Source organism: Balearica regulorum, chromosome 18, assembly GCF_011004875.1.
Source record: "Balearica regulorum gibbericeps isolate bBalReg1 chromosome 18, bBalReg1.pri, whole genome shotgun sequence".
Lineage (NCBI taxonomy): Eukaryota > Metazoa > Chordata > Aves > Gruiformes > Gruidae > Balearica > Balearica regulorum.
Window position 1 is genome coordinate 289,947 of NC_046201.1, and position 12,163 is coordinate 302,109.

A 12,163-nucleotide genomic window follows, 5' to 3' on the forward strand; every position below is an offset into this window, starting at 1 on the left:
CTGCACAGCAATTCCTGAACCACAGAACCAGACAGGGCTGTGATCCCTGAGAGGCTCCAGACTCCCTGGGAAGCTAAACCTGTCACAGGCACGGTGACAATACAAGGAACTCCAACATCAACAAAACCACTCCCAAAACTTCAAATTTCAGCAAGAATTCTTAACAGGGTATTAGGAAGGGGAGAGGCTTCCCACTGTGAACACAGAGATCCGCACTTCACTACCCTGAACACTGAATAGTCTAAAAGCAGCTGCACATGTATGTCTTCCACATGGCCTGGTCAGGAAGTTGTGGAATTTGGAAAGCTCCATTACAAACAACTTCAGAGGCATGCTAATCCCTACCTAATTCACCATGTTGCCTGAAAAGTCCCTTTCTCTATCCCTCTCCTTGCTCCACCTCTTCTGCTCCCTCTGGGGCATCAAGCAAAAACTCTCACTGCAGTCTGCTTGACCCTTTACCCTCCAAGTGATCTTCAGTGCATCACTCTACAAACGTCCATGAAGTTCTGAATGACAGCACATTTTAAACAGGGTGAGTGTGGGGCAAAGTGACTGGCAAAATCACTCATCAGTCTCTTAACATGTGTGTGATTCACACAAGCCAAGAGTCTCAGGCCGGAGACTTCAAGACCACTTTACGTGACATTTGCAAAAAACCTCCAGGAATCTGGATTTCAAAAAACTACATTTCAGCCTTCGAGAAAAGTTGCACATAGAGAGTACATATTCCTCAATGTACAAGCTGGCTTAAAATAAATTCTCACATAGCGATTATCAAAAAGGTCAGATTTTCATCTAATATGTCCTCTAGCTCCTGCTGTAGAAATTGCAAAGTTACCTATCCAAATCCAGTCTCGCATCTCCTACTATACTAGTCCAACTACAGATACAGCAAACGCTCGTTAGCTCAGCTCCTGTAATAATGTTTCAAGGTTAAATACGGTTCAGACTCCGTAAGGCACTGCGCATATTTATGCAACAATGCGAACCCCCCAACCCTGCCATAATATGCCAGTGCATATTGTTGCACAAGGTGGACCTCTTCTGGTGAGGAGCTTGTGCTCCAAAACACCTGGTTCCATTAGTCTTGGCTAAGCAGAAGCCTACAGGGATCACAACGTTACACAGCTTCTTTTAAAAGTAACTAAAGCATATGGCGGGGTGAAGGGGAGCAGCAAGTCACAGAGAATCACAGAGCACACATGTGAGTCCTTACCTCAAAGAGTGTCAAACTTTCATCGTTCAAGATGATTCTGGGAGGTGCAATAACTGAAGTTAAAAAACAAGTTATAAAACAGGACCACCTAGCAACCAAAACAATAAATACAGCAGGTATGGGAGGGACTACTGCTCTTTAAAGGAGTGACACATTCACACTGCCCACACAGGCTTCTTACTAGGCAGAAGCATAATGTGGCCAAGTGCGCAGGTTACGCCTTCTTTGCGCTCTGAGGCTGTATTTAGGGAAGGAATTCCTCCCCAGGCCATACCTCTTGGCATCACAAGATCCCATATGCACCACAGCTAGAAATAGGCTTTGTAAAGCAATGCCAAATATCACCAACTGCACACTCACACAAGTAAAATGGCAAGTCTGCATCTGCAAGGTGGCTTCTTACAAAGTCTCTCAAAATGCCAACTGTGAAAAAAGGAGAGAAAGGTTTGCTGAATTACATTTGTGTCTTCAGATGCTGGGCAAAAAGGCTAATCTGTACCAGCAGAACTGCCCTCTACAATGTCTGTAGATTACCTTTTCCTCAAAAGAAAACTGTTACTATTACAAGTATCTTGGAGAAAAGGAAAGGGGAAAAAAAAACCAAACCAAACCATCACCACTCAGACATGCTGGTCCCGCAGAAAAATCTAAGGATTCCAGTGAAAGTCTTCCTAGGAAATGCAGTAGCAGCTGCAAGATTTGCAGAGACCAGCCAGGTGAGACTCTGGTAACAAGTTATTAGTTCTTGCTCCATACAAAACTATCAAAAAAATTGTGTGGGCAACCATCACTCACAGCTGAGAATAAGAGGATCTCAATTAACAACTGTAAGAGCTGCTTGGTGTATGGTCTGACTGCCTTTTGTGAACTGACGGAGGCAGAAAGGTTCATCCCCTGTTATTCGTATTACAGTAGGTAAAGCTTTTTCTTCTTGCCTTTTTTTGTTTGTTTGTTTTATTTTGGATTGAGGGGGTGGGGGTGTTGGTTTTTTCCCCAAAACTTTAACTTTAAGCTTTAACATAGAGGAAGTGTCCAAACTCATCTCAGTAACATACCATTTGGACACAAACAATGGGATTACAAGTGGGACACTTTCCTGAGCACAAATATTTTGCCATCAAGTAGTCTTGGAAATAAACGCCCCTTAATTAAGTTAATTACCCCAAATCCTTTTCTCATCCAGTTCAGGGACCCTATAGGACAGTATAACTAGCTACTGCTGCTTTTTCAGAGCAGTATTACTTCCCTGGGCAGCAGAAAGGTCCGTCCAGAGCTACTCTTCTTTTGCCATGCAACTAATCAATGATGAGAGAGGTTAGCTGCAGCTACACAGACTGGAGTGGAGATTGCTCTTACCAGTTTCACTAGGACGGAAGAACCCCTGCAGAACATGACGGTCTGGGAAATGGACTCTCAACACCACCTAAGTTAGAGGCAAAACACATTAGGTCAATTGTTTATGGTTCTTCTGTAACACCTGTCCTGGACTTAGAATTTGTGAGCAAGTGGTTTGGTTCGGTTTGGTTTTGGTTTGTTTTTTTTTTTTTTTTTAAATGAGGAGATTGGAGATATTTATAGGGGTAGAATAGCATACTGGCTAACAATTACTGTGCAGCTCCTGAGAGAACATGGGCTGTCTGCCTTTCAAAGGCTGTAAAAGAGCTGACCTATAGAAACAGTATGATGTACAATGCAACAGCAGGTATCCAGAGTAGGAGCTCCCTGTGCACAAAGTAGAATGTGACCCATGGACAGGTACAGACAGTGTATCAGTATCTTGAAGAGTCCACACCAGCAGGAATCCTCCTGTCATATGTCTGAAATAACTCGTACCATTCTATTTCCAGCATTGGTCAGAAAGCGCCTAACTTGGGAACTTAATTTTTACTTTTAAATTTTTTTTCAATAAATCACCAAACACAAAAACTGCATTAGGATCATATTTACAGAGTAAGATATCTCCAATCTGTAACATCTTACCGTTTAACTTATAATGTGATACTATCAAAATGTATGAGTCTACAGAGGAGAGGCAGAGAGGAAAGCTCAGTCATACAGACTGATGTGTGCACAACATAAGGGTTTTCAAACATCTGGAACCAAATAAAAGGAGCTATATTGCCTGCCTCTCAACCGTATCATTACAGGCCAGCTGATTTTACATGGTACAACTGGTAGGCAAGTCCCACAAACAATTAACAGGAACAATAATTTGAAAAGTCTTCCTGTAAGTAGCTCAAGATCCTGTTCATCACAACTGAATCCCACAGTTACTCAACCCCTAAGTCTGGACTAGCCAGAGGGACTGGAAAAAGAACAAAGGCTACCTTTGGGTAACGCTCTAACTTTTCCTTCAGCTGAGTCTCCCTCAAAGACTTTGTCATCAGTGGAGCTTCTTCCAGGCGTTTCCTAGATACATAGGAAGAAGGCAAGCTGTCACTTTTGTAATTTTAAGATGCATTTTTATTATAATAAGAAAGCGAAAGGTTCAAGCACAGCTGATGAGAACTGCTCAACCGTTCCATGCATCCCTCACAGCATTTGCCCCACTTCCTGTGGTTCTTACCCCAAAATCTCATATATGGAACTACTGAGCATCAGCCACAACACTGTATAAAATTACTTTTCTTGTACAAGTTTAAAAATAAGTTCACTACAGCAGACACCAGAAAATATACTAAGAAGAGCAGGGGAATGTTTGCTTAGACTACTCAAGAAGAGATGGACTTATTAATCCGACAAAACAGACTAAAGTTGGACGTGATTACTCCAGGGAGGAAGAAGGGCTACTGAAGCTGAAAACCAATGCTGGCACAAGAAATTAATGGGTACTAATTAGCAACATGGAAACAAAACAAAAATGAGAAGTTTCAGATCATTCAAGACCTGGCATTGTAGACTGGTGTTTTAAAAGGAGTAGTGGGCGCAAAAAACCCCCTACCTGTATCTACAATGAAACAATAAATTCAAGAAAACAATTATATATTTTTTGCTATAGATAAAGAAACAAGCTTACATCCAACAGATCCCATGCTCAGTTTTAGTCCCTTTTCCTTATTTGCACTTAATTCTGAATAACCAATTTACTAGGCTAGATTTTGGCAAAACATTTGATCATATAATTCTGCACAACTATTTGCAAGTTAATCTCTTACACCTATACAGTTTGAAGGACCTCTTTTCATTTTTAAGAATCATCAAGGTATCCCAGGAACAGCTGCTCAGCAAAACAGCTACAGGCTTACACCAACTGCACCTAGAACTATCTGCTGGTACACCACATTCCAAGATGCTCTGACAGTGCCAACTCACAATCTGAAAAGCAAACATGAAACTAACCTGCTCCTTTCCTTCTTTGTGACCAATTGCTGATTCATACCAATTCTCAGCTCTTCATGAAGTCAGAATCAAATTCTAATTGCATACAGCATATTGCATTGTATGCAGCTAGTTTTTGTTAAGATTCACCAGCTGAGATCAGAAGCCAACTGGTATCAGTTTCATGTGCAACTTGCCTTTATTTTTATCCCTGGCTGTGAGGGAAAATGCGATTACAAGCATCTGCAAATTTGGAAATTAGGTCTTTTTTTGAGGGGGTTGTATTCCAGTAACCCCCAACCAAATGATCCTACATTTGTACCACTAAATGCTCCAGACCCACAAGCAGCAGAACAATTTTCAGGCCAATCTTTGTACTCATGTGGATTTCAGCGGCCTGTGGGGAAAAAAATCATCTCTAAGTAAAAAGTTCAAGTCGGACTCGGTTACAGTGTAAAGCAGGCTGTCCCACAGTCTCAGAGAATGCTTGTAATGTTTAAAGGAATGTTATGATCCACTTGAAACTAAATACATTCATGAAATTAATTTCTTTAAGGAACATATAGACAGCAAAATACTGTGACAGGGAGGCTCGTTAATCTGAGTTTTTCGTTCAGCACTGGAATAAGAGTACAGTAAAATCATGAATATTTGACAGCAAGCTACTTGAACAGTGAGATGCATGGTTAGTCCAGCTTCCTATACTTGTTCCCCCTTTGTGTGTGTTCCAAACATTCTCACATCTTGATTTGTGGCTACGTTTGTGCTTTATTTCCATTTGGGTAATGTCTCAAGTTTTTCTTTTCTGATGGGGGTCTAATAAAAGGTTAATTCTGTCACTTAAAATACAAGGCATTTCTTACTGGCTAAACACGCTACTAGCGACTACTGAAGTCAGTAGGAGTTATTCTTATGGAGCTGGATCTTTGTGTTCATATATTTATTTGTCCATCATAAGTTATAAATTCCATCCACTTAATCCCTAATAGTTAACATGAAGTCAGATCAAAACAGATAGCAGTTCACCACTGCTTTGGGCCGCTAGCAAATAAGAGCACATCTAATTACAAAGCCAGTAGCTTCCCTTTCAGAAGAAGGGAGAAGGAAAGAAAGAAAAAGAGGTGGGCTGTTAAGTGGCTTTGAGTAACTCCCTGAAATGCAGAACAGGGGAAGGAATCTTTCTCTTAATCCCTTCTCAGTGAGGGTCTATCTCTGATTAGCTTAAGGTTCTCAGATAAACTTATCACCACATAGGCATCACAGGCACTTCCTGATGAAATTTTCAACATCCATGTGAAACGATTATCCCATGCACAAATGCTCAACCGATTCACACAAAAACATAGGTTCTGTCACAGAAACACAACATAGCACTTGAACTCAAATGGCATAAAGGGTAGAGATTCCCAGTGCTGATCATTAATTCATCCATTCTACACCCAGTAACTTATCTACAACCCTTTACCCAGAGATCACAGCCAGCTATAGGTGCATAGTGTCACTTTGCCCAACAAAAGGATATGGAGCAAATCTCAGTCGCCAGCAGAAAGGGAACTTGCCTCTCACTCTGCAGCTGTGCCAAACGTTTCCGTACATCATCCACTGTGACTTCAAAAAACTCATCAGGAAGTTCTTCTGGGCCAGCAGGAAGTGATTCTAGTAAGTCTAGGTGACATACAAGTGGCTCTCGCTCTAGAAGCTACAGAATAAAAATGAGTTTCGATTAGTCTTAAATGCATTGCTTTGCTTATGCTATAAGGTTCCTGAAAAAAGTAGGACAGTATTTGCAAAATGAAATACAATCACTAGTGTGGAATTCGTGTCACTAAGATCAGACTAATGACATAGAGGTTGTCAGTGTTGTTATTTTTTACAGTTGGTAGAGCTTGGGGCAGAACTCCTCCCAACGAGCAGTAGGAATCTATATTGTCAGATGAGTCACACCCAAACAGTTAGCTGCTTTCTACTATCAGTATAGGAAGGCCAGGGTAGTAACGTCAGCAGTCATCTAACAGAAGGAGAGATGATTTCTTTCCAGGGGGTGTCTGTGGAATCTCTTCACTTACACTGATATTTTGCAGCTGAACCATACTTCTAGCTAGTTACAAGCTTGTTACAAGTACTCAGAAATTACTCCCATCCCAAAACCATAACCTACCTCTCTGCTCTATTCCAAACCTCTCTCAGCATGTAACCACCTCCTTACCATTCTACAGGCAGCATACAACTTACACAGATGTTATTCTTCATACTACAAACTGCCCTTTTTTAAGTTTTTCATCTGCCACGTGCTCCTGGCTCACATCGTATCTTCTGTTCTCTTCGCTTCACATTCTCTTGCCACAGAACCAACAGGGCTCACTCCGTTTCTTCTTACTCTAGAGAGCAATCCTTTGTTTTGGTAAAGTAGTTTTTGACCTACTGAGTTCTCTGAACTGAGCCACGGCAGGGTTGCATTGTACACATTTCAAATTTTTAACCTGGCTTCTGGTGTGCAGACAGCTCCCTCAGACAGTGAAAACCCTTTTGGTTTGCATTTATAAAGTACTTAGGACTGCAATCAGCCTTTGTTGCAGGCAAAGCAGACAGATGCGAGGGGAGCAGTTCACTGCATGCATTAGCTGCAATAAAGGTACTTAATACATTTATTGGCAACTTTCCCTACACCACAGCTGCGGAGGATAGGCCATTCAAGCAGCACACAGACCTCGAACAGCCAAGATAACCCTCTCTCCTGCACAGCAGGGCACAGGCAGCCTGGCCACTCTGCTCCCCCTGCCTCCAGAGCCCAGAACTGGGAGCTGGATATCACGATGGCAAACCTTTCAGCACAGTTGTGCCCTGGCCTGTAACTGTGGTTGCAGTTATTTAAAAAAAAAAAAAAACCAAAACACCAACCACACCACAAACCAAAAAACACCCCAAACAAACAAAAAACCCCCACCCAACACCGCCGCCACCACCACCAAACAAAAAACCAACACCAAAACCCCCCAAACCCCTTCCCAAAAGTCCAAACCAAAACCCCAACACCTCCCCACACCTTATTAGACAAACAGCATTCACTGTTTCTGAAGGGAGAACGACATTACGTATCCCTCACAATTTATGAAAGGGTAGATACTGGCTACTATCCCTTACACCAAAAGCAGCAGCTGTCTCAGTATGTGAATATAAACCACTACCAGAATCAAATATACAAGAGGCAGCTACACCTATTGGCTCCTGAACAATTCAAACTTCTTAAATCACAGAAATGTTTAAATCCACAAAGCTTGAAAACAAACAGAACAGTGTACTGCAGGCTACAGGCGATGCGGGGGGGGGAACAGTCCATGGCTGAAGAGCCCCACGAGAACAAAAACTTTGATAGTTAATACAGCATCTACTTACAATCAGCTGCCAGCCTAACACAGCTTTAGGCTCTATGAACAAATCTGATGCCTATTTCTTCTCCCCTTATTCCCTCATATACTCTTTCAGATCCTAATTAATACCCCAATGTCCTCCCTCCATCTGTTCCGTCCCTTCTCCCTTCCCCCAGGCACAGGCCCCTTGGGAACAGGAGTCTCCCTCAATTGTCAAAAGCAACAACACAAATTACAAGGCAATGTTCACTCTGCTTGTGGGCACTAAAGGGTAATTTGAGAAATTAAAAGAGTGAGGTTGTGTGGGTGGGACCCTTGGCTACTTTTAGAAAGTTGAGCAGGGTCAGCTCTAACCAGCGGGCGAAGGAGCCTGATTGCAGCTTTCCCAGCTCCGGGGAGGAATGCCCAGCACTGCAGGGTGATCCTGAGCATGCAGAGCCACCCTCTGGGAAAGGGCCTGTTGCACAAGGGTCCTAACTGCTGCCCGCATGGTCTGATACGGTCAGGTCCATGTCAGAGGCCAGAGGAGAATTCATCATGCCTCCCCGATAATCAGGTGTGCTTCGATCTCCTCAAACAGGCTGAAGTTTCATTTCATTCTAAACACACACGTACTGAAAATAGACTTCTCCTTCCAAAAAAAACCCCAAAACCAAAAGACTGAGCAGACATATCCTATGGCATGTTATGAAGGGTGCTGGGATACGATGGAGAGAATTCCAGTGTCTGCATTAGCAAATCCTAAACTCATCATTTAGTATTGGCTCTAGCAAGCACTTTAGCTAATCCTAACAGTAGCAGGATTCCACAGGAAAAACATCAGTCATTGCCCAAACCATGGACTAAAGACTTCAGCCAAGACATTAGAAATCACGAGATAGCAGAACGCAGACATGTATCCCAGTCCTAAGTGTTCACCTCTCTTCCTCACTGCATGTTCACTGCTCCAGACCACTCTATGTTAGAACTGTCATTCAAGTGTCGCTTTCCAGACATCTTCATTCAAACAAATGGGTCTCCATTGCCAACAAGATATTGCAAATGGGCAGGCAGGAACTTCCCCTCTAAAGCCATTCCCCAGTCTACCAGAACTACCTACCTGCTGTGACACAAAATCCACTACTTCCCAGATGCAAACGTCCTATTCTTGACCTCCAACTTACATCCAGCCAAGATGTCCCCGTTTAATTCTCTGCAGAATACCTGCACTGGCCCCAGAGACTCACAGCTACCTTTTAGCACCTAAGTCTATAATTTTATCTGTTTCCCCAGCCAGCACTGAGTATCTTAACTTCCAAACCAAGATACATTACTTAGCTGCTACTTAACATGAAGAAACATCCTTTTCTGTACAGAAGAAGGAACAGATCTGTGTATGTCTAAGCAGACTGCAAAAATATACAATTAGAGTAAGAATTCCCTAATATTAAATTTTCAGCTAACCCCAAACAACAGAGTGAGACCTCTGGAGAAAGCTGTAATGAGTGAGTTTTTGTGAAACTTAATTCAGGTGGTTTGATTCAGAGTTTCTGCGACTCAATTCCAGAATTGCTTAACAGGGTCTGATCAGAGAAAGGCAGCACAAAGTGTCTACTAAGCACTGCTTAGCAACCAAAGACATCACCATTGCCAGAGGATGCAAAGACTGCCACATCATACTACCATAATATCTCTTCTGCCATGTATTTAACACCCCATGGAATCAACCATACACCTTGCCTCCTTACAGATGTAGGAAACACTCTTCAGAGAGAAAGAGATATCCATTCCTGTTGATCTACCAACTCTCTCTTTCCCTAGAGTCCAGCCATCATCCTGTTCCTCTTTCTTCAGCCATTACCATTTGCTGACTTAGATAACCCAATTAGGCATCTCTCAATACAGCCTTACTCTAACACGTCACCAACAATCCCAAAGCACAGACAGAATCTGAAAGGTACCTTCCCACAGCGATTTACAAAAAAGAGGCTACCAGGTACACCAACTCACTTCCCAGCCCACTACTCATCTAGGGTTTTCTACAACCGTGACAAAAGGTAACAATCTCCTGTAATAACAAATGGCCACCACACGGCAGTTTCTTCCTTCCATTATGTAACTCTGGAGGAAAGCAAGCTGTGCATTTTGCCGTCATACTGTTGTCAGCGATTCCTTTCAGGAGCCAAAGATGTTGCATTACAGTTTGACACCTTCCTTCTCCGTTTCTACTACCAAAGTTGAGACGTTAGGCACTTTTCACCAGTAGGCTATTCACAGCAGGGTCTACTTGGCAGTCTATGCCATAAAACCAGGTGTCAGGAAGAACACAGTTCACTCTGTAATCACCACTCCAGACCTAAGTAAGCAGGTAAGCTGAGGAAAACTTCTATTTCATTTTAAGTGAAGTAGTGGCTATTGTGCTTTCCACAGCAGCAAGCTCTTCCCGGAGATCCACCTCCTCCCCACCACCTCAGGGAGCTCTAATCTCACGGGGAATCTGGTGTAAAGTTACCTTCTAATAATTAATGTTCTGACATCAAAGTCAGCATGCAGCTGTCTGTAAACCATCTTTAGCCCAAGAAACAAGGGGACGCCGGCACAGATTTTATCCAGCCTCTCTCTTCAGCTTCAAAAACCACACACAGGCAAAGCATTAATGGGAAGATTCTTTTACAAAAATGGACCTTTGATGTTTAAAAATAATTTGTTTTGTTTTGGGTTTTTTCCTCAGGACTGAAAAAGGACAAAAAGCAGATGCCATGTGGCTAGCCCCGCTCCACTGTTGCTGCTGAGAGCAAGGAGAGCAGAGGATGGCAGGAATGGAGGAGGGAACAAAATGTAATCAATCAGCAGCAAAAGCACCAGAGATCAAAGGGCTTGAAAGCAGCAGTCAAAAATCACATGCTGTTTAACACAAGGGCAGAACCCCCCCAACTGAAGCTGCAGCTGCTTCCAAAGCTGCTCTCACACGGGAAGGGAGGCTGGCTCCAGAAGTGCCTCCGAGTGGTCTGAACTGGACTGCAATCCTGAGAAAGATGCCGGCTCACCAGAGTCCTTAGGCCACTGCTGTTCAGCTCTGTGCCCAACAGCACAACCTCACATGAAGCTGTAGCCAGCAAAATGATAAAACGAGTTCTGTCTCTCCAGCCAGCATACAGAGAAGTGTGGACAACAGGAGTGGTAAAGAATACCACCACAAACCCCCTTGCACTTCTTCTTTTTCAGACACAACTGAAACTCCTCCTTTCCAAATCCCTCATAGGTGAGAGTATGACTCAAGCAAGCAACACGTAAGCCTGGACAAATCACCCAGCCTACTGTTCAGTTCTCCATGCTCAGGGTCTGTTCCAAAAGGTTAAATAACACCGATCAGATGGACCCAAACATGTTTCTAATATACTGAAATATTCACCACTGGGTTGGCAAGGCCTCTGTCTGCTACATTTATAACTGCTCCAGAGTCCTTCCAGGGTCTGGCTTCTGCTACTAAACAATCCAGAAACTCATCAAGAATGGACTGCAACCACAAAGAAGTCAACCAAGGTAGAATCTCTACATCAACGTGAGAGCATACACACAGTCTTGCTAAATTCCTCCTGGATCAAGCACCCTTTGAACCTCATCAGGCACCCTTTCTTTCTACTTATGGGTTTCCATTGTTTAATCCTGTGACTGGATCAGAACCAGAGATAAACACAAAACTCCAATTCTAGGAGGTACTAAGGAGCGGGAAACAATGAAGGGGATCTCTGAACACTAAAGCCAGCCCTAGTGATGATATGTGCAGTGAAGGGGCAAGGGAAAGAGCTGATCACAGAGAATCTAGGATGTGAAACTCCCAATGCACAATAATGTGGAGTAAGTTATGAATTTAATGCCTCCTGTACTTCATTTTACACTATGCCGGATATATCCAACCTTGCTGAAGGCATTCAGTTCCTTACAGCTGCCCTACAGAAAGCACACTTAACATCATTCAAAGGCCATCCTCTGACGGCATCACAGCACTCTTGAGCCATCAGTTCTGGGACCTCTACATGGGCTAAAGCATTTTTAATTTTAACCAATACAGTTTTACTTCAAAGACACCAACAATGACAATAGCTGTGCAATTTGTCTGTCTGGGAAAAGGGTTTTAGAGAGAGGTAGACTTTATTTAAGAAGCAGGATATTTTAGAGCAAGACAGAAAACACGTTTATATGCAAGCAGAAATAGAGAAGGAAAATGATGGAAAGTTTCTGCTTCATCTGCAATACTAAGAAAATTAAGACTCACACA

General features: G+C 42.8%; 1 protein-coding gene across 1 annotated transcript in view; it reads right to left on the reverse strand.

Annotated features, from left to right (window-relative positions):
• ASPSCR1 (ASPSCR1 tether for SLC2A4, UBX domain containing) overlaps positions 1-12,163 on the reverse strand; it is a 48,935-nt gene that overhangs the window by 19,551 nt on the left and 17,221 nt on the right. The window contains exons 8-12 of the mRNA XM_075770734.1: positions 6,097-6,236; positions 3,547-3,628; positions 2,576-2,642; positions 1,580-1,642; positions 1,220-1,272 (exon numbers count right to left, since the gene is read on the reverse strand). Of these exons, the coding sequence (XP_075626849.1) occupies positions 1,220-1,272; positions 1,580-1,642; positions 2,576-2,642; positions 3,547-3,628; positions 6,097-6,236 (405 nt within the window). The remainder of the gene's footprint in view (positions 1-1,219; positions 1,273-1,579; positions 1,643-2,575; positions 2,643-3,546; positions 3,629-6,096; positions 6,237-12,163) is intronic.